A 23264-nucleotide genomic window follows, 5' to 3' on the forward strand; every position below is an offset into this window, starting at 1 on the left:
TTTACAAAAGTCACCTTACTTTTTGCACACACCTCGTACACTATTTGGTTGGACCTCCTTAATTGACAGTCAAGCTCGGTGCCCACAAATTTTTTTTGCGAATTTGTAGTTATATCATCTGGTGTATTTTAACACTTATACCATCTAAAGGCATATGTATACGCCTGTGAATTCAACTACTACAGTTTTTCTAGGTTTTAATATAAGTTTTATTGCAATAATCGTTTCGTCACAGCATTGCTATAGCTTTTGGTCATCGCTTTATTCTGGTAGGTCAGCTATTTTTCCGACGTTAAGTGTTACATAAATATTGTATATATATATATATATATATATATATATATATATATATATATATATATATATATATATATATATATATATATATATATATATAGTTTAAGTGCGGACACGTACGAGTGACATGGACGCGCGGCATCTGAAGTGATATTTTGGCGAAACGTCAGGCTAATAATCCTACTCCAGGGTCAAACAGTGTTCGAAGTGTTTTCGGAGCGCGAGCATTGAAGATGCCAAGTGAGATTTTGGCGAAACGTCTGCAGGATTCCAGTCGGAGTTCAACGAGCGAACGGATGATATCCCGGAATATAGTGTCATCATATATATATATATATATATATATATATATATATATATATATATATATATATATATATATATATATATATATATATATATATATATATATATATATATATATATATATATATATGTATTATCGGCGAAAACTATAAAAACCATTTAACAATTAAAAATTGAATAATTTTTTTAGTTGTATATCAATAAATAATCGTTACAAGTTCCTAAAAAAAACATCCAAATCGTAGGTGAGCCCAAATATTAATAATAACGTCTGGGTTATTAAATCCCCGTATCTCCCGGTTTTCCTTTTCCGCCGTAGTTAAATTCTTAATTACACGCCCATCTGTTGCAGGCAATGGAAATGCCGACATATACAACGCAATCATATTTGCCAATAAGTTGATGTTTAGGGCCGGTGTATCCAGAAATTTCATATTACTGCCGTGTTCCGACTGTCAGGAGTACAATACAGAGGTAAGCATGTTACGAATTAGTTCGCGAACGACTTTTAACTTTATCCGTATATATACGTAGACTTCAAGCGGCAAAATTTAATTTCGCTTTAAAAACAGTGCCGGAGATCGCCGAGAAATTTACCTAACGATTTGCTAAGTCAATCGAATACGGAAAAGAAATTGATGTAGTTCTGATCAGATAAACCAGTAGCATTTTTATTTCATTTATGACACTGGTAGTTGCAGGTACAGGGCGTCTCAAAATTTTAATTGCGATCATCTACGGCAGTGTTCGTGTTCGTCATTTTTCACGATAGCTATCAGACATGAAATAATACGACATTGTTACCATTTAAACAAATATATAAATAAAATAAATAAATACATTTATTAAAATAACCAAATTAAATTAAAAAATAGGTGCAACATTATAAATAAATCGTGAAATTTGGAATTCTTACAAACTACGAAAGTTAAATGGTGGGGCAGAAATCAATGAGACGCTGAGGCTTGAGAAACTAATGCATCAAAGACAAAGGCAAAGACAAAGAATTTTCCAAATTATCGTCAGTCAACCTTGTTTCGATTTATTAACTTTCATCATTGAAAAGAAGTGTTGCGATTTTCTACCAAACGCGCAAATCAATCTCCTTGTGAATTTTTGAAGCTGTATTTTTAGTCTTCAAATTCAAAACTTTTGTTGGACTAGCAAATAAATGAAAACAGTTTTTCATATGGAGTCACTTGAGTTCTTCAGCATATTGAACGTAAGCAATATTTTCATACGCAGAGAGCGTGGTGAAACGTTATCTCTTACTAGAGAGCATCTGTACCTCTCAAAAGCGGATTTTGTTGTTTGTGTTATCAAATCATCTTTTTGCATATTTAATTCGGTTGGTTTTTTTATTCAAAATGGATGGAACATTTACTGAAGCGGACCATAGAAGGTGCACTATCTGTGCACAATTTAACTAATTTTGACCATGGAATGCCAAAACTTGTGAATACCTTTTGAGTTTCATTAGAAATACCCTCTCCTGCAGTGGTTCCTTATAGCGACTGTAAAGCAGGCAATTTCTCAATACCAGTGAACTCCTTATCAAATCAACAATATTGTTTTTATATCATTAACCATCATTTTAATGCCTCAGACAAATTAATTTTTATTTGCAGGCCACAAAACGATCCAAACTTCTAATGCCTCTCGCAATTGTTTTTTTCTCAATAAAAATTGGATAAAAACATTATTGTAAATGTCCTTATTCATTTTAATCGTCGACTTTTGAGACAGTCGAATTCTAGAAAACCCGAATGATTTTTTTTAAAATCTACTTTGATTTTTAATTCAAGACGTTAAGGAATTGCAAAGAAAAACAAACGTTTCAACACCCGATCCGTGATGAAAGAATCGCGATTAGGGTTGCCTAAAATATGGGGCTCCCCTCGCTACTAATCAATCTCCATAATCAATTGCCCGTCTTAATTTACCCTATAATGTTTGGCCCAAAGCTCGGGTTACCTCGGGTTTATTCGTACGTATGCGTGAAGATATGCTAGGCTGCGAGCTAACGAAAATTTTGATTGAAAAATGGTTAAATGCCAAACTCTGGCCTTCGAAATTTCAAAGTTGAAATTCTGGAAAGTCTTCCTCGCCGATTTATTTCGAAACATTTTTAAAACCATTTCGATTTTGTGTTCGTTATGCTGTACATAGAAAACTATTTTATTAATGTGTATTATGTTCTTTTCTTTTCCCGTAAGCTTTGAAAGCTTTAACTATTGAATAAATGTATTCAATAAAATGTAGTCCGTACTTTTTACTTGTCGAACAGCGCAGTTGAAAATTGCAAAGCCCAAACAGTTCACATAAGAAAAAAAGAATTTCAACTAATAAGAAAGTTCTACATTACGATGACTAAAATTGCTATTATTTAATTTTGTTTGGTTTTCATGTATAACTTGTTGCGTTTTTCCTATGGTTTATGTTTCGCACTTGTTTATTCCTGTATTTAATGGTTTGTCCTTTATGTTTCAGTACGATTATTCGGTAGTTCATCAAATCCTGTTTGAAAATTCGGTCGCATTGCACATCTTAATGAACGATTCGTTCGTAACGCAAGATGGCGAAGTCAGAAAACGGGACAGCAAGACACCGTTTGGTTAGTTCCGTTAGTGGAAGTTTCGTTTGTCAATTAATTTTTCGCCATTTTAGCTACTTCATGTAAAATTTCATTTAACTACGTATATTTATTCACAAACATAAAAAGTTGCTTCAGTTCATATGCTTTCACATTAATCTTATCTAGTCATACTTTACAGCCTGAGCATGGTTTGTTCCAATCATGTGAAATTTTCTTTGATTTAGAAATGGCTGTTTTGGCAAAATTTGCCCAAAAGCTAATGGTAGTAGAAAAATTATAGTATGCAACTCTTGATAAAGTTCTGCAGTTTCTCATTTATTAAACACTTGTTCCGCTGGTGGCAAATCAAACTCTTTACTAAATTAGCGTTTATCAAACTTGTTACAAAATATACTTACACTTCTTGGACACCTAACTAACCAAAGCTAGTTGTACGTTTCTTACAAAATATGAAGCACAATAGATCTTTAAATCATTAAACGTATCCTTTCATTTTATAAATCACCTATAAAATTTTTGTTTTTGTCTCGCTTAGGGGTCGATCTGACCACCGCGTATACTAAGAAGGATACGAGAAAACTGGACGGGGATCAAGTGTTGAGAGATTCAATCAACCTCCCCAAATCAACGCTGGGACTATGTTTTTCTCTTGCTCTTGAGACAAACGGTGAGTGTTGAACTCAGGTAACAGATTATTGTTAAACTCAAATTAACGAAAAACCCATATAAACATATTCGAGATAAATAATTATAGATTTCTGTTCATCTTTCTGGAACGCTAATTTAGTGGGCTCTTCCAATTAGAAGGCGATCTGGAGTATCTGAATTTGTGTCTGTTTTTCATCCGATTGTTTAAGAAATTGCAATACCATGATAGACATTGGTCGCGAGGGTGTACCATGGTCATCAAAACCATGGTGTATATCGAAAGGAGCGGGACACAGCACTACCTCCAAAATTTTGAGTGGGGTACTTTTCATGTTCCCTTTAATAGTTAGGCATATCATCCTTGGCTTAATCTTAAAGAGTATACGAACCTTTTCATTCAGCCGAAAAAAATAAACGTTCGAATTTTATTAATTTATTTTTATTGTGGTTTCTTGTAGGTACTGTATTTAGCGCGAAGCATCTCGAAAATTTGAAAATTGCAAGAAAGTTCGCAACGGTGTTCGGAAAAAGATTGGCCCTGTCAGCTATTCCAAAAGACTGCACCGACTGTGAATGTACCGCCCATAACACGGGGGTGTCGTATATGGAATGTTACCCTTGCACTTACCCGAGGTCGATGATGGAACGCCATGTAAGTTTTCACCAGATTTTTCTTGATACACGCGTTGGTGTCGATGTACATTCAAATATTTCTTCATTATTTATTCTCATAACGTTTTGTTTTTGTTTTTACAGAACTACAACGAAGAAGACGATCTCTGAGTAGAAATGCCGATCGACCATGTTATATTTATTGTAAATAGTTTATTAAGAATAAATAAAATTACTTAAGTTAGCTGAATTGTGAATTACAACTTTTTAATAAATACGAGTTAAATTCTAAATGTGTCCTTTTTGTTCTTTCTCTTCTGCTCATCTACTGCGGTCATGCCAGATTGTGCAAATTTTCCCTTATTTTCAAAAACGTTTTCCCTCATTGCAGGAAATTTCGTCCAACCTGGCAACACTGCACAAAATTGCCGAAATTCTATGGGGTTCTAGAACATTTATCAATTTTGGTGGATTTGCTGATCTAAAAAAAACAGTTCATTTTGAAGGCAGTTGAGCACAAAATCGCATACGCGCATCCGCCAAAAATATTCCAGAATAAAATAGATTTTCAGGTATTTTATGCGGTGTTGCCAGATTGTGGAGAATTTCAAAAAATTAAAAAAAAACTTCCCTAGAACGTTTTTCATTTTTGGTGGATGCGGTGATTTTGAAACCAGTGGATTTTGAACGCGCAAAATCGCATATTTTTAATGGGCGCATTCACCAGAAATTGGAACATGTTCTAGAACAAAATAGAATTTCGAGGATTTTGTGCGGTGTTGCCAGATTGTACAAAATTTCTAAAAATCTTTCAAAAATTTCAAAAAATTTTCCCCACATTCCAGGAAATTTTGCACAACCTGGCAACATCGCACAAAATTTCCGAAATTCTATCGTGTTCTAGAACATGTTCCAATTTCTGGTGGATGCGCTCATTAAAAATATGCGATTTTGCGCGTGAAACCAGTGGATTTTGAACGCGCAAAATCGCATATTTTTAATGGGCGCATCCACCAGAAATTGGAACATGTTCTAGAACAAAATAGAATTTCGAGGATTTTGTGCGGTGTTGCCAGATTGTACAAAATTTCTAAAAATTTTCCAAAAATTTTAATAATTTTTCCCCACATTCCAGGAAATTTTGCACAACCTGGCAACATCGCACAAAATTTCCGAAATTCTATCGTGTTCTAGAACATGTTCCAATTTCTGGTGGATGCGCCCATTAAAAATATGCGATTTTGCGCGTGAAACCAGTGGATTTTGAACGCGCAAAAGCGCATATTTTTAATGGGCGCATCCACCAGAAATTGGAACATGTTCTAGAACAAAATAGAATTTCGAGGATTTTGTGCGGTGTTGCCAGATTGTACAAAATTTCTAAAAATTTTCCAAAATTTTCAAAAATTTTCCCCACATTCCAGGAAATTTTGCACAACCTGGCAACATCGCACAAAATTTCCGAAATGCTATCGTGTTCTAGAACATTTTTCATTTTTGGGTTTGGGTACGATTTTACCGAATTTTACTTAAAATTTGCCGATATTTTTTTATCCATTTGATCAGGATAGCAGAAGTATCGATTAGGAATCGAAATTTATCAGGCGCGCGGCCAACTTCGATCAATGAGACAATTAAACGCTATTTTTCGACTATTTTGAGGGTAGGGGTATTTATCTTGAACCAATGAGAAAATTTTCCTGATTTTTGGTCGTGGATGCGCAATAATTTCAATTTTTACTCCTGATAATTTTTGATACCTCTTCGCTAATTCGTTATTATTTATTAGACTAGTAGAACAGGAGCTTAAACCGCACCAAATAAACACACAAGTGAATTAAACAAATTTATTGAGAAAACTAATTGAAAACAATGATAAGTTATTACATTTCCATTAATAACTCCCGAGTTTGGTGCCTGCCGTTTTTCTGTCTTGGACGCAAAATCGAACCGGATCAGCAGATGCTCTAGGGCCCCCAGATCTTCATAACTATGAACACAATAGCAAATATTAAAAAAAAATCATTTGCTGTAATGAATGTAGTGGGGAGGAATAATAATGAAAAACAAGCAGTAATTGCGTATGCTGGGAATGTAAATGGAGTGTAAAGGTTGTGCTACCGACCTCACCTCGTTCGGTTACAAATATTCTGCCTCCAAGATGTTGATACCGGCGTGGAGGTTTGCTCTAACAAGCAAGTATTGTACAAGTGATCTTTGAACGGCGGCCGCGCCCTTTGGAGCTCTGAATCTTACACAGATGTCCTTCACGTGCTTACAATTCTGAAACTTGCGAGTACGACTATAGGTGAAAGTGTGAGTGCAAAAAAGGGTGCGTGTTTTTCTTTCTGTACAGACAAGGAAAATCATTTACATATGAACAGGCTTATCTGTCCTCTGTCCTCCGACTTCTGATTCCCACAATATCGGTCGCTAGGCATTACTTCGTGGGGGTGAGGATATAGCTACTGCTCTTCCTTCTGGTCGCTTCCATCTCTTCTAATTGGCGTTCTTTTTCTTCTTTCCATGGATCTCAAATCTGTGAGGACTTCAGTTACGTACTCGCTGTTGGCGTTCGAAGTAGCTTCTGATTACATCTCTTCTACTACTGTCTCTGGTCGAATTGTGCGTGTCAGGGTTGTCTCCAGTTCGTCTCGTGGGCACTCGAAGAAAAGGTGCTCTGCATCTTCAATAACTCCTGGGCAATACGGAGACTCCGGAGATTCATAGTGCTTAAAGTGCTCGACAGCAGCCGTGTCCTGACAACGTCTTCTTTAGATAATAGTCCATCATGTGAATGAGAGAATGCGTTCTACCATACCCTTCTCTGTGGCATCCCACTGGCTCTGCCATCGGCTTATACTGTTTTCCCGTTCTTCTATTGGAGATGAGTGGGCGTGTATGTCTGTGTGAGTTGAGTTTGAGTGCAAGAAAGAGTGTATATCAAAGCGGAAATACAAAGGTATGTATCCACCGCGCGGGAGAGTGTATGTGCGTGCCAGACGTGGATGTGGAAAATGTGGATCCGTTGAGTGGAAGTACAAGGGTGTATGTATGTCGTGCGGGTGTGTGCGCGTTCTATATCACAACATTTCTGTTTCCAGCTTGGCCATACTTACATATTGATAAAACGAACATGGGATCTGTTCCGAAACTTCATAATTAGTGCACTGCATAGCCTCTTAGCAGTTTTTAATCCTGCAACCAAATCCCGCTTTCTCAAAGGTCAAATGGAGTACATGTTTACTATAAATCTGTGCGTGCTAAGTACTTAAGTGCTAAGTAAATGTGTTCCCACCTCCGTTATCGAATAAAAGTGACACCACTCCTTCAACATTCTACCTGATCTCTTCACTGCAATTGTTAGTTCTGAAACCAAACAATTTCTTACAATAAGGCAAACTTTACAACAAATATCATAAATAAATAAGTCAATGGGCTAACAATAACAATAAACGTGGGACAAAGGTAATACTGTTGAAATAGGCTAAAACAAAAATTAAAATAATAGAACAATAATTGAAGAAAGAAAATTGATAAGGCTAATCTACATTTAACAAAAGTACAAAATATAACTTACGAGGGCAGCGCCAAAATTTCCCGTCCTGAATATGAAAGAAACAAAGTAGAGTTAATTTTTTTTTGATTATTTTTTAATATAATCCCCCTTAACTTCAATACACTTATTACATCTCTTTATTAACAACTCAATCCCTTTAAAAAATATTCTTTTGGTTTGTCTGCAAAATAAGCTAAAACAGCCTCTTTTAACTCAACTTTGTCGTTAAACCGCCGTCCACGTAAGTCCTTTTTCAAATATCCAAACAAATAGTAGTCGCTGGGGGGCCATATCTGGACTATAGGGAGGATGATCTATCTGTTGGAACCCACACTCTAAAATACCAGCTTGTGCAACACCAGCAGTATGGACAGATGCATTATTGTGCAAAAGACGCACGCCTCTGGTCAGTTTTCCTCGACGTTTTACACGTATGCAGTCTTGCAAATGATGTAATAATGTAACGTAATATTTACCATTGACAGTTGTATTAATAGTTTCTTTAAAATCTATCAAAAGAATTCCTTCACAATCCCAAAAGATCGTGGCCATCACCTTTTTTGTTAACTGGCAGACTCTGAGTTTTCTTGGAGGTGCTTCAGTCTTACGACGCCACTCCCTTGATTCTTTTTTCGATAGAGCGTCATAATAGAGAACCATAGTTTCATCTCCCGTCACAATAGTTTCTATCACAGGCTTCGGTTCCGACTCACAGAGTTTCAAAGAAGACCGCGCACACTCGACACGGCGTTGTTTTTGAATAGCCGAAGGTTTTTGGGAACCCATCGTGCACTAACCTTATGCATACCTAAATGATTATGCAAGATTCGACGAACACTTTTATCAAAAACCTTAGTAATTTCTGAGATTTCCTTGACCTTTAAACGTCGATCACTCGATACCACCTCTTTCACAGTCGCAACAATATCTTCCGCTATGACCTCCGCTGGTCGAAAAGTTCTTGAATCATCTTCAAGAGACTCCTGCCCCATTCGAAAACGTTTTGCCCATTCTTTCACTACAGAATACGAAGGAGAACTTTGGCCGTACACACCATCCAACCTTTATTTAATAATTTTAGGTGCTAATCCTTCTTTTGTCAAAAACTTTATGACTGCTCTATAGTGAATTTGCGACATTTTTTCGGACACGTCTTGTTTAAAATGCTGTCAATAAAAAACTATTTGACGCAAGACTAAGATACATATTTAAAATAAGACGAAGTTTTATCGTGATACTGAAGCTGCATTTGTCAGGCCGGGAAATTGTGGCCTAACCTCGTATATCGGTTTCGCAGACCCATAAGAAAATGAATTCTTTGTGCTTTGTGTATATTGGTATCTCATAAAGATTGTTAAAAAGTGTACAACAATTATGAACAATACTCCGGTTCGTAGTTTTTTGCAACAAATATTCCGGGTATTCAGCATTTGAGCATCGTATGTAAAAAGCAGGGTAGGGGAAGTTTCTGTCTATTGGTGATGTTAAGCCAGCGTAATTCTTTCAAATTTTCACTATTACGATCGTTGAGTTTTAGATTGAATATGGAACGATACATGGGTTTTGCACTGTGGCCAAATCCAAACAGGGACCAAATACAAAATTTCAATAGTTTATATGACATAAAAGCAACGCTTCAGGCAGTGATTTATTTAACTTTTTGTTAAGACTTTGTTTGTTTTTGTAGAAGTTCCTTAAGTTACAATAACTTTTTTGTATAATTTTAGAAACACGAATCGTGAACCTTAATTTATTGGCAAAAATCACACCCAAGTTTTTGCATTCGGAAACAATCGGTATTTTAACATTATTGATTGAAATGTCAAACAGCTTAGTAGCCCAACTTTTAAAAGTTAATAATGCCCGGTATTGCAATCTTCTATTTAACTTCTGTAAAATTTCAGCAACCTCAAATGTTAGGAAACTAACATATTAGGCGTTAGTGAAGTGAAGATAATAAAGGACAAAGGTCAAGGAAGAGAACCTTGAGGTACACCTCTGTCAAACACTAATGCCCCCGGCCTCCCATTATCAATCTCTACTATCTGTAATATTTTTTCTAAATAACAACGAATTAATCTTATTGTTTTTGGTTTAAATGCATAAAAAAAAGTTTCGCACAGAAAAGGGAGTGACTAAGAGTGTCCAAAGCCTTACTATAGTCTAGTAATACCATAGCAGCCAGCAGAATACCATAGAGAACTTTACACAGCGCTGTTGCGGTGCTGAACTATTATTATGAATTATTATTATTAAATTAATTTTTCGTATACTTGAAAGCGTCAACATTAAGCTAATATTTTTTGGAGCACTAACTTTCGATAAAGGCAAAACTATTGCAATTTTCCATAGCGCAGGAAATGCTCCTTGCTCAATACATGAATTATTGCTGGACATCACAGACCACGTCATCATTAGCTACCAACACCAACTCTAATTCAGTGCTCATGGTAACTCCACATGACCCAAGTCAGAAATAACGTTCCAAATATGCTTCAAACGCAGCTTGTAGACAGTGCCACACGCATCGAATGTAAAAGAAAGTATAATATGCATAGAACAAACACGGACGTTTGCCGTATGTATCAAAACGTGTGTTAGCGCACGATGCGATTGGTCTGTTACTAATCGGGATTATATAATTTCGGAGTCGACAGGCCATTTAACTAAAATCTTGCTCGCCCCGCATTGAAGCAATTTCACGAAATTCGTTTTACGTGTAGGTTAGGAAGCAATGCATACTCACTTAAACTAAAATCGCAATTTGTTTTCTGTTAAACGGCTTTAAGGTGCATTTGCATAGGAAATTTTGCGTCAAGTAAAGAATAAAACAAGTGAAATATTTGGTGCTTTCGTTTCTAATAGTCTTACGCTCGTAAATATTTATGAACCATATTAGAATACGCTCAGATCTGATATAGAATTAACAAGGACCGAATTAGCATCGATAAATAAAGAGGAAATGACGATTTTGAATGAAGCAATTCCGTAGATTGCAGAAAACAAAACAAATTAGAATAGAACTTTGCGGTTTTTTATACCACACCCTCCCCCTCCGACCCCAAAAAGAGCCCAATTCGTATATATACAATAGGGGTATTATAAATTCAGCTATCAACACACAAACTCCGCAGTTACATGTAAACGACTTTCGCCGTTGGAAATTCTACGTTCGTTTTCAATTTTAGCTTGTCCTGAAAATGTAATTTTAAAAGCAAAAAACGTACTGGGGAAATCCGTAGTGGTTGTTACGGAAAAAAAGATTGTTCGTTGCATCCCACGGGCTTGACTTTCGACCTCTCCTCCCATGGTTTGTCAGCGCCGCGTCACCAGAATACTAATAGGTAAGCTATTTTACAATTTTAAAACAGCCGATTCAATAAACACAAGTGACACTGACATACATTATTAATTCAATCTTGTTCGATGGAGTGTTTCCTTATATGTGGAAAATATGCATATAGTAAAATAATTACATTACAGTATTTGAATACCAGATCAGGCTTTAGGCCAGGATATAAATGTACAGGGTGTTCGCAATTCGTTTTCACTGCGAGTCATGGTACATTTCTCCGCTGCAAGGTGACTATAGAGATATGGAGTAACTAGTTTTTTTCAGATTTTATTTTTATATATATATATATATATATATATATATATATATATATATATATATATATATATATATATATATATATATATATATATATATATATATATATATATATATATATATATATATATATATATATATATATATATATATATATATATATATATATATATATATATATATATATATATATATATATATATATATATATATATATATAATCTCCGTAACCAAATATGTCTATACACTTTCAAATTCTTGGAGCTTCTGAAATTGACTTTCAATTTTCTACTTTTGGTTCACAAAGTTACAAGAGTGGAGATTGATTTGCGCCAATGGTATAAATGACTGTATTTTTTCTCTCCTCAGCTCTCTCTATCTCTATCGCATATATGTATGCGCATATATGTGTGCACATATATGTGTGCGCATATATGTGTGCGCATGTATTGGTGCGCATATATCTGCGCCCACATGGAGTGTGCGCATATATGTGTGCGCATATGTGTGTGCGCATATGTGTGAGCGCACATATGTGTGCGCATATTGTACATGAATTACTCCTTCGGGTATGGTCATCTCAGTGCTTGCTAGGCATTGGAGATGACCCGGAGTGTAGGTGGTGCATGGAAGGGGAGGAGACCCCGTATCATCTGCCCACCGAGTGCCCTGCCTTGACATGGGCAAGATTGGGAGTCTTCGGAACGGCCCTGATCGATCCGGACTCAGTGCACGGTATTGGGCTAAAGGAGTTGCTGACCTTCTACAGGAGGGGCGGCATTCTGGACGCACTCTAGAGCGGCCTGGGGGCACAACGGGCCCATCTGGTGGCCTAAGTGCTTGGACGCCCGCGAGGGCGCCCCCCTTTAATACCAATACCAATACCAATGGTCATCTCAGACCTTGACTGGAATGACTATGATAGAGTTATGATTTAAATGGGTAGCTCAAATTTATCTATATTCGATAGGAATCATTGGACAATGATTAGATAAATTGAAGGTGTGAGGTTGCTGAAAGGGTAAATTTGATTTTGTATCTTGAAGAATTGATTCTGGCGTTTGATTAGGGGGTATAAAAAATAAATTCGATTGCCTTTAAGGATTGAATTGGTGTTTTTATTTAATACTATTTGGGTTTTTGATAAAATACAATTTATTGATTTTTGGTTAGGTTATCATTTTGTAGATAATTATTTACTTTAATTACTTGTTCAAATGTCGTTATTTTTAATGATATCAATAACAACTGTTTGAGGATTTCGAACTATAAGTAGCGTTCTCAATTCATTTAAAATATACTATAAAAGATTTTGCGTTTATGTTAATTTTATTATTTTTATATGTATATTCAATTTCAGAATATATTTTCGTAATGTTTTTGGTGAACAAGGATTTGAGTTTTCGAATATAGTCTTGAGTAGATTCGTTTTTCTCACATAAAAATACTAATGGTTGCTTAACATTTGCACGAGTGATTGGATCCATGAATTTTTGTCTTAACACTAATCTTCATTCTGCCGTGTTGTAAGGTCGGGCAAGTTAAGAAAATATCTTCGGCTGTTCTCATTATGTTTGATTTATTTGCCAAAATAAAATATTCTTGTTGTTTTTAGCATAGTAATTTAGTAAGAATTATTCTCAGCTATACAACACAAGAGTGAAATATTAGAACAAAGTTCGTCTATCAAATTATTTCTTCTAGGATAGGTGATATCCGCCAATCTATTTCTAAATTTCTTGGTCAAATTTTCACTTCTTAACTAACAGTGGTCACAACTATAAGGAACAATTCATTAAACACAATTCAAAACAATGGCAATTCAGCGCACAAATCACTACTACTTGTAAAAGATTCCACTGACTGCGCCAAAAAACGATTTTTATTTAAAATACAAGAATGCACTATAATTAGCTGGCAAAGCAACTTAAGGACTGATTTGAAGCATGAATATCTAGAGTATTTCTATGATCATAGATGCCGAATAAGCTACACATTTCGCGATACTACTCTATTTAAATATAGACATCAAAAGTGGCCATATAACTCATTTGCTGTTACTCTAATTTTTGGATTCCTGTAACAAACTTTATTTCATTTTCAGCAAATAAACTTTATTATTAATATTATTATTTTATTATGATTATTATTATTTTCAAACTTTGAGACCGCTTCCGGTTTAGCGCTGCTATTAAGTAGTGCGAAACAAAGCTAATCTCTAGATGTTCTACTTAAAGGGTGTAGTATTAAATACAAGTTTGCAGGCAGAACCGACGACAGTGACGTACGAGAACAATCTAAGTGATGAATAATATAATAAATAAGGAACCTTGTCAGTTAAGATATTAAATAGCAGCTTGTTTCCACGTGTAATACGGTTTACTTACCGCAGGACTATATCGCAGTGGCGGATGAAGCAACATCCTCAAAAAGGATGTTAACAACTGACTTTTTTTATGATTGCAAAAATTTAAAAGAAAAGCTACGGCCGTTTCGTCTACGCGCAGCGTGAGCGGCCGTATCGTAAAAATGATATGCGGCAATAAAAAAAGTTCGAAATTCACTGATTAAACCGCAATCCGGCCAATAAGATTTACTTATCGGTTTCAATTCGGCACTAACCCTAACTCTACGATTACATACTATATCTTTGAAACGACTTTATCTACATTCTACATAGGTAAACTTTTACTGCTTTCCCAGTAAACTGCGGATATCAGGTGATTGCGTCACATTTATCCGTTTCGAATTTTAACCGTCTGGCCAAGATTTAGAGAAAACTTTTATAGTGACATCGTCCAAAGGCGATCGATTTTATAATACTAACAATACTACAATGGTACCTCTCGTAAACAGAACGTAGTAATTACGAAAGATAATAAAGAAATTAAATCGTGAACTAGGGAAAATAGTATTGATATTGCACATATAACTGTACTAGAAAACAATGTAGATGACACCAATCTTTTGATGCTAGATTCTACGTTTTTTGAAATCCAAGAAAAAAAAGACTACTTATACAAAATGAAAATGAAACTAGCGTGATTATTTTTTGAACAAAACAAAATAAATTAACTATAGCTGATAACTGAAACTTTTGCGAATCTATTTTAAATAGAGAAACAGGAACAAAATTCTTAGGGTTTTATGTCAACGAAAACATATTAACCCTGGGAACTGTGGGATATGCTATAACTACCATCATCCATGAATAGTCAAACTCTCAAAATAATCATAAAATCATTTTGAATAATTCGTGAGGTATGCTATAACATTTTGAAACAGTAGCGCTGAGATATATCCCAAAACAGAATTGTAAGAGAATTAAAAAGATTAAAATATTTCAATCATGGGTTTTCGGGGAATTAGTTATAATGTGCATATATGTTACGCGTTGTAGAGTTATAACTGTTTGTGTATAAAAAATTAAGAACTATTTCAAGAGCTAACTAATAAATAATAAATAAATAGACCTTATTAAGTGTGTATTAAGCAGTATATGGCGATATAAGCTGTACAGGGTTTTTCATCCAACCCGTTCATTAAAATTTTATTTCAATCTTTGAGGTAGAGGCACGTACCTTGCCAAGTAAACTTCTTTTTTTTTAAATATTTTTAACGTCCTGCCACTTTCGGTTCAAACGGAAGTTACTGTCAACTTGCTTGTTTCAAATGTATATTATTACACTTTGAGATTCTGTGTGAAATTCTAAACATATTTTACGTATCATGTTCTATACCTATGTCTAACCGTTTTTGAAATATTTGACGGTGAAAACAAAATTGCACCTCCGCCTTAACCAGAACTTGATCCTCATACTTTGCAAAATATTGAAAAAGGGGTTAAGTTCACGTTTTCATGATTGATGTTTTCTACTTTTATACAGTCAGCAAACATTCCCATTTTAAAAGTCGCTAAACTCGGTTTTTCCAATGGGACACCCTGTAATTTTAAGTGTTATCAAGTCCAAGAGTTATTTCTTTATCAAATTGCATTGGGATTACCTATATCTCTTAATAAATATATTGGAAAAAATTGAGGTTTTGTGATAGTATTGTACTTGTTTGACTGAACATTTTCCCAATATTTCATAAGAGAAGTATACTTGACACTTAGCTTAACCCCAAAAATTGAAAAACGTTTCTAAATTACTTCTTAATAAACTTTCGACAGGTTGTCGTGTGCGCATATGTGTATGCTCTTATATGTGAACGCATATATGGGTGCGCATTAATGTGTGCGCATATATGTTTGCGCATATGTGTGTGCGAATATATGGGTGCGCATATATGTGCGCCCATGTATATGTGCGCATATACGTGTGCACATGTATGTGTGCGCATATATGTATGCGCATATATGTGTGCGCATATATGTGTGCGCATATATGTGTGCGCATATATGTGTGCGCATATGTGTGACCGCATATGTCTGTGTGCATATGTGCCCTCCGACGCCAAGTCCTTAGGCTCCGGCAGAGGGTTCAGGCTCATTGGAAACGGACAAGGAGGTGAGGTTTCTATTTTTAATTTCTTCTTTCCTTTTTTTCCCTTTGCAAGACATATATCCACAACCTTCAGAACAAGAAGAAAATAAAAATGTAATAGGCATAAAGTACTGTCGCTTCTCTGCAACTCCCACTATCTCCGTAACCAATAACTTTAAAATTTTTGGAGCTTCAAAAATTGAAAAACGTTTCTAAATTACATCTTAATAAACTTTCAACAGGTTGGACGAAAAACCCTGTACATGAGCCCATCAAATGACTACTTATTTAGATAGAATCATACGCTGTGCTAGAGTTTTTGGAGCGAAACATATTCTCATTTCCTTTAATGTGTTGCTTACTTTTGTGAAGAGTTGTGATTTGCAATAAACAAGTATTATTATTATTATTATTATAGGCCTATTTTATCAACTCTTTTGCGAGGATTTGTTGTAATACTGACAGAATTTCTAGAATTTCTATGCAGAATAATAGCTATTCGTAATCAAAATTGGTTGAGTTTCATGTTTAAAGCAGACATGATTTTCTTGTGCCTTTAAAAATGATTTATGTTCTGCCCAACACATGCTAAACATCCAACAACAGAAGGAAGGTTACAATTCCAAACTAACAAGAAAGGCGACATAAAGTGATTAAAGAGCCCCAGAAGCCTTCAAATTTGTCAAAACTTCATAGGCCAAAATTACACCACACGCTAGCAAATGAAACAAAGGATAACACGGCAAACACTGTAACCTTGCAAGATAATAAAAATCACTTTAAAATAAAGCTACAGAATCATCTTTAAACTTTACTGTATATTTACACATTTAAACATTTTTATAAGGGTGACAATAACGAAAGGCCCACTTTGAAGTATACCCAAATGAATTTTAAAAAGCTAAAAAATATTTCCTACCAAAGAGAGGCCTACAATAAATAGTTTAAAACCAGAGAGAGGTTTAAAAAAAATATTGATAACTGCTCAAATGAGCAGTGACCCAGAGCCGAGACGAAATTATATTCATTAATATATTGACAATTCAGATAAAAACTCTTAAAAATATTAATAATATTACATGAAATTTTATAGGGCAAGAAAACTGTAAACAACAAGAAATCTAAGCTATTTTGATTAAGCTATGTTAATATTAAAGATTAATTAATTAATTAATTAATACGGATGTTATTAGAAAAATCAATACACCTATAAACAGAGTTCGCACCATACTGCATTGGGGAAAAAAGGCAGTTTTGGCCTTATTCATGATTATTTTGACAGTTTTTATTCCATACACATTGATACAATATTGTTTTATTGTTCATTATTAATCTGAACGGCAATTAAAACGCACGCCAATGGAGTCAAGTGAATATTAGCTGAAACACGCACTACTCGTAAGTAACCAGGCTGAAAATAATTTTGAATTGTTACTTTCATCTTTGCGGCTACCTGAAAATTTTGATTGTTAAACTTTGAAACGTCGCATATTCCGTGTAATTTGGTTGCAGCCGAGTAGGATGTAATATAGTTTACGAGGGAAATTTATATTAACCGACAACTTTTCTCTATGAAAATCTGTCAGCGAAATTTTTATAGCGGCATTACGAAATTATTTGATATATGAAAAGGCGGAATTTCTTTATCGCCTTCGAGAAGTAGTTATTGTACGGGTAAAGGGCATTATAAAATAAAATTGAAATACGACTGTTTTATAGGGAACTCATTAATACCGTAAGTAATTTATGATCGACTTCGTTACCGATTTATGCGCGATAAATTCCAAGCAGCACTATCATGCGTCGTTCTTCCTTTTTCCCCATTGATTTATAGAAAAATAAGCAGCACTAAAATATTCTCCCGATAGACGAAACTCCCAGGGGTATAACGGGCGCACGTAAAAAAACAAAAAAAAATAGACGATAACAATGAAAAAAAGCAAAAAAGCGAGTTCTGCGTCGCATATTTTTCACTGTCAATTAGATCCCGCCTGAGGACAGTGACACAATCGTCTAGAGCTTACATTGCGTGAAATAATCATTTTCCCCCAGGAGTCATTGTTTATTTTTTTTGAGTGCGATTACATCAACACGCAAAGTCATAAGAGATTTTCAACCCCTCGGTGTGTGTGTGAAATATTGGGATTAAAGATCGCTCCGCCTAATCACTATTAACGCCGAAATGTCATGAATACGGGATAGTATTCCATTCATGTTTCATTTCATTATTATTATTTACAGAGTTTTTGGAAAGCTTAGACAGTAATGGAAAAATAATTGACCACGAGACTTTTTTGAGTAGCTCTTGGGAATCACCAGAGAAGTGGCAGGAGCAATTAGTAAAGCTATAGGTTTAAGAATTTGATTGTAGGAGGTAAATATGATTCAAATTTGTTAAAAACACAAAACGTTTTATAGATATGGTTAAAGAGATATAATTAAATCCTGCAGACAAACTAGCTTCGACGTAGACAGTCAATGTCCCTGTAAAAGAACCTTTTAAGATTGTTGAGCTTAAATTGAGAGAAGCCTTGGAGGTGCTGTCTGCATAATCTTTATTGTCGAGTTAATGATTACTTTTACGTACATTTGATCTTCGCTATTTTTTTTGTTATGTTGGGATACATGTCGCTAAGATATGTTCAAAGCTTCAGCCAGTTTGCAATAGAAATTTGTGTAAAAAATGGAATACAGTGTTGCAAAACACTTTGAGCAAAAAACATGTTTATAAGTGGTACAAGCCGTTCCAAGATGGCCGAGAAGACGTCGATGGCGCTCTGGACGTCCCAGTACGTCAAAGAGTTGAAGAAGTGAAACAAATGATGTTTAAAAATCGTCAGATCACTATTAGACAAGTGGCTGAAGAATTCGGCATCTCTATTCGCTGGCGCCATGCTATTTTTACCGAGGTTTTGGGCATGAAACTTATAGCGGTAGAATTTGTCTTGAAACTGCTTAATTTTGGACAAAAGGACCGTCGAAGGAGCATCGCTCAAGAGCTGTTAAACGCCAAGACCGAAAAAAGCACGTCAAGTTCAATCAAATGTCAAGGTTTTGCTTACTGTTTTCTTTATCGTGTTTTTGCGTCAAAAATTTCCAGGGTCTTACCGCGCTTAATATTAAAAATCGATTTAATAACTACTAAATTTACAAAAAAAACAGTCCGGATGTTTCCGATTTCAGTACAAAAAAACGGTCCTCGAAATTTGCGACATATTTAAACAGAACGCAATACCACAAACGCAAAAAACCTAATTAAATAATTTTGTTCTAATAATTAAATTATTTCACGCTTATATTAAATGCTAATGGTGGTACGATAATTTGCAAGTTACATTATACTCGTTTCAAAAATCGAACGCGTTTTCAATCAGAATAATTTTAGAAATAAACCAAACGTTATTTTTACTACAACAGGCACGTTTCATTATTTTAGATGGGTTTATGTTCGCAACAAAAGTGCCAACGAATTATAAATATATATAACGCTTCCCACTGCCTCAACTTTAAATTTGTTGAACTGTTCACCTATATTCGCGGTAAATATAGTTCAGTTTCCGTCTTTAATACAAAACCGATGGCAGAGGCTACCCGCGTGCCCTGTTTATATACAAAATAATTGCCATTAACCCATTTTGTATTATTCGCAAATGATGTCAATTCATAAAGTCATCGAATTGTCCAATTCAAAATAATAAATAAAGCTAACGTGTAATAATCCATATTAATATTTTAATAATAACTAATTGCATAATCTAAAACGTAAAACTTTCAATAAGTATATGTTTCTATTGATTTCAATGAAATTAAAGCCGATTGAAAGTATTATTTTTGTTTATCTATTTTATTGTTATTGTTTCCATGCATTATCATTTACCTGTTACATGACATGATCCTAAGCTTGTAAGAGAACATTGCTAGACTTTTGTGCTTGTTGATTTGGTTACACGAAGTTAAAAATATTCGCACTCGGTACAGAACTGATCAGCGTAGAAAAAAAAATATTTTTTTGTATATCCGTGCCTCTGTAACATGACATTTTCGACGATAACTTGGGAACAGTTTAACCTAGACGGTGCACATTTTTCTCCTTTTAAACAGTCCACGGTGTGCACAAAAGTGCGAAAATGGCCGCGGTCAAACTTCGGCGGCCATTTTTTTTATTCAATTTTCGACTGTTTTTAGGATATCGTTATTAAACACGAAATTTGGAAGGGGAAAATTGGAGGGGCTGGGGGGAAGGGAACTATTTTAAAAAAATAAAAAATCGCGTTTGCAAGAGTCTAAGAAATCCCTTACGCTATCAAACGATAAAATGGGCGAGATCAAATTCTATAAACTCTTATCCTTCATAATTTTCAAAAATGTACAGGGTGTCGCCGGTATTCGAAAAAGACTGAAAATTGGGGTCCCCTTATAATGGTAATTGATCATAACTAGAAGGCTAGGTTTCGGTTGTCTGTTTCTTTTACATGGTCGTATAGCCCATATGGACAGCTAAAATTTTTGTATTCAAGGTGTTCATCTATTGTACAGGGTGATCAAGATATTCCGTGCTATATTAATAAACGTAACAAGTGTCTTAAATTTGAAGCGACTTCAAATTTAGCAGAAAGTTAAAACTCCACAACCACATTTAAACTATTGAAACTAGGGGCCAACAGATATCGCCAAGTATGTTTTTAAACATTTTGGAATTTTTGTTGGGTTATTTTGTCTTCCAGAGAAAAAATATTTTCTTGAAAAATATTAACCCAATCGGCAAAATTATTTAACCAAAAAACGGGTAAGAGCCGGTACTACAACTTTTATTTCAAGCATTTTTTCGATTATATAAGGGGTTTTTCAATTATATACAAACATCCCTGAAAATTGTTCTTTTCCAGAGTAAATTATTTACCGTAAATCAAAATGCGCAGAAAATGTGGTTAATAGGCTGCATCAAGGACTAAAATTTTTGCATTTACTGTGTTTTATCGTTTTGAAGGTTTAGAGTCACGATGACGTCATGGACTATTTCAGCGTACTGCACAGTTTCAGAAAAAAAATAGTCTCTCAAAAAAAATGTTCTCTTATTGAAAACGTAGGATATCGAGGGCTATTACCTCTAATTCGAACATTTTTTGAATTAGATGCAGGGTGTGTTGATTTTGGGCAAAAATTATACAAAATCCTAAACATTTCCGTTTTTGTGAGTCAATTCTTGGTCGTAAATAAAAAACGTCTTAATATACTACTTAATATACTGACAACTATTTTTTAAATAAGAGTAAATTAATTTCGTGCTTTGTTAAGGACGTGTTATATTTCGAAATTTTATTTTGATTTGTATCATAGTTCTAACTGTATCACTGTATCAAGTTTATAGACAAAAAAGTGTTCTTGGTAGACAATTTTTTTATCTTCCTTCATACTAGAGTAAAAGATAATACATCAATTGTAATGAAATAAAAAAAATCATTATTTAAATAAGACAAAAATAAAAATGAAACAAATCGTATCTCTACATAGAAAGTTTTCTGTTGAGTGCTAAATTTGCTGATGTGTATTATTATTATATACTATTTCATGGAGCGTTTAAAGTCAACGGGGACCGAAAAATTTGGTTCAAAAATACAAAAATAAAAAAAAAAACAAGAAACGGTTTTCAGAACTTACGAAAAGCACTCGGATAAAGCATAACATAAAAATGAGATAATGCTATAACAATGAGGCGTAAGTGATTTGCCGGAGTAAAATTCACGTAAGGGGTCTTACCTTGCTCGGATTTCGGCGAATTTCCTGTCGCTTTAAGCGATAACATTTGACAGTACGTAAAGACGGCGGAGACTAATATGTTTAAGATGGGAGAACATCGGCGGAAAACTTAAGTCCCTGGAATCAATAAAATGTTAAAATTTCTACGGGCGTCTTTTGTAGACGTAAAAAAAGGAAGAGGAACGATCGTACCGAATTTGTGTTCGGGTTTCGTTGATTATAAGTTTTTATTTTTTATTATTGAGAAATGAATGAATAAGGAAATTTTTCAAAATTTAAAGAGTTTTTCATCGATTCAATATTTAATAATTTTAATACGTAAACGTCAACATGGTTGAAATTGCCAAAAAAATGCTGTCTAGTTTGCCAACCTATATATTAGAAATTAAACAATTAAGAAAATCCATGTTCAAATATATTTTTTTAATGTTGCAGATGAAAACACAACCAAACTAACTGACTAACAACTCAACCAACGAAAAATAAAAAATACACAACACACAATAAAACTATGAATTAAGTAACCGTTATTAGGTATTAACTTACAGAAATAGACAAAAACATTCAATGAAGGGAGGAATAAGGTTATCGGAAAAAAAGCTCCACTATAGATGCAACTTTCACCATAAAACAAATAATAGAATTCAACTAAAACTGAAGACCTGAACATAAATATAAGAATAAGACAAGGGGTTTTTATCAGGCCATTCATTTTCATTATAATAAGGAACAACATCGTGGAAAAGCGGCCCAAATTATTAAAATGTTCAATGGGAGCAACCCATTTTCATATAGTTCGTGTAATTTTTAGATTTAGACAACATAGAATGATTACTTCACTTTTTCAATTAAGATCCTGAACTAACCCTAAAATCCAATTTACAATAGAAATAGAATCCGAAAACAAAATAACTTTCCTAGACTTGACACTGCACAATAAACGAACCGAAATCAGAACAAAATGGTACACCAAAGAAACCTGGTCTTCCAGATATGTCAATTTTTACTCCAACCACCCTATCCACCAAAAAAAATCTGTTATTATTGGCCTAGCTGACCGTTCTATCAAGCTCTCTGATACGGATTTCAGAAAAACAGCAATTGAAAAAGCCAAACTGGCACTCGAACTAAATAATTATCCCGAAACACTAGTCAACAATATCTTCAAAAAACGCGTCTATCTTTTTTACAACGAAAACCAAAAAAAATCTAGAAAACAGGAAAAACAAAAAAACACCTATTTGTCTCTTCCCTATATACCGGGTATGTCAGAAGATTTTAGCAAAATTTTCGCAAGTCACAACATTACTGTTGCTCACAAGGGTTTTAATCTAATGAAGAACAATTATAGGAAACTAAAAGACAAAATACGGGATGGGAAAAAAAGTT

The 23264-nt window shown here is 34.5% G+C and overlaps 1 protein-coding gene and 1 long non-coding RNA gene across 5 annotated transcripts in view; one reads left to right on the forward strand and one right to left on the reverse strand.

Annotated features, from left to right (window-relative positions):
• The window catches only part of LOC132708634 (apolipophorins), a 219457-nt gene extending 214717 nt beyond the window's left edge, over positions 1–4740 (forward strand). Inside the window, exons 52-56 of the mRNA XM_060681081.1 lie at positions 956–1077; positions 3094–3217; positions 3735–3866; positions 4306–4499; positions 4604–4740. Of these exons, the coding sequence (XP_060537064.1) occupies positions 956–1077; positions 3094–3217; positions 3735–3866; positions 4306–4499; positions 4604–4630 (599 nt within the window). The 3' untranslated portion in view covers positions 4631–4740. The remainder of the gene's footprint in view (positions 1–955; positions 1078–3093; positions 3218–3734; positions 3867–4305; positions 4500–4603) is intronic.
• Positions 4741–6362: 1622 nt separating this feature from the next.
• On the reverse strand, positions 6363–21993 carry LOC132708576 (uncharacterized). Of its 4 annotated transcripts, none has more exons than XR_009619993.1 (4): positions 21876–21993; positions 7579–7828; positions 6590–7364; positions 6363–6449 (listed from the first exon to the last, which is right to left on the reverse strand). It is a non-coding gene; the product is annotated as an uncharacterized LOC132708576 (long non-coding RNA). The 4 variants fall into 4 exon arrangements; XR_009619994.1 differs by having other exon boundaries at positions 6590–7218; positions 7281–7828; XR_009619995.1 differs by having other exon boundaries at positions 6590–6748; positions 6834–7828.
• Positions 21994–23264: the final 1271 nt, after the last annotated feature.

This window comes from Cylas formicarius, unplaced genomic scaffold (genome assembly GCF_029955315.1).
Source record: "Cylas formicarius isolate icCylForm1 unplaced genomic scaffold, icCylForm1.1 PGA_scaffold_12__32_contigs__length_19106922, whole genome shotgun sequence".
NCBI lineage: Eukaryota > Metazoa > Arthropoda > Insecta > Coleoptera > Brentidae > Cylas > Cylas formicarius.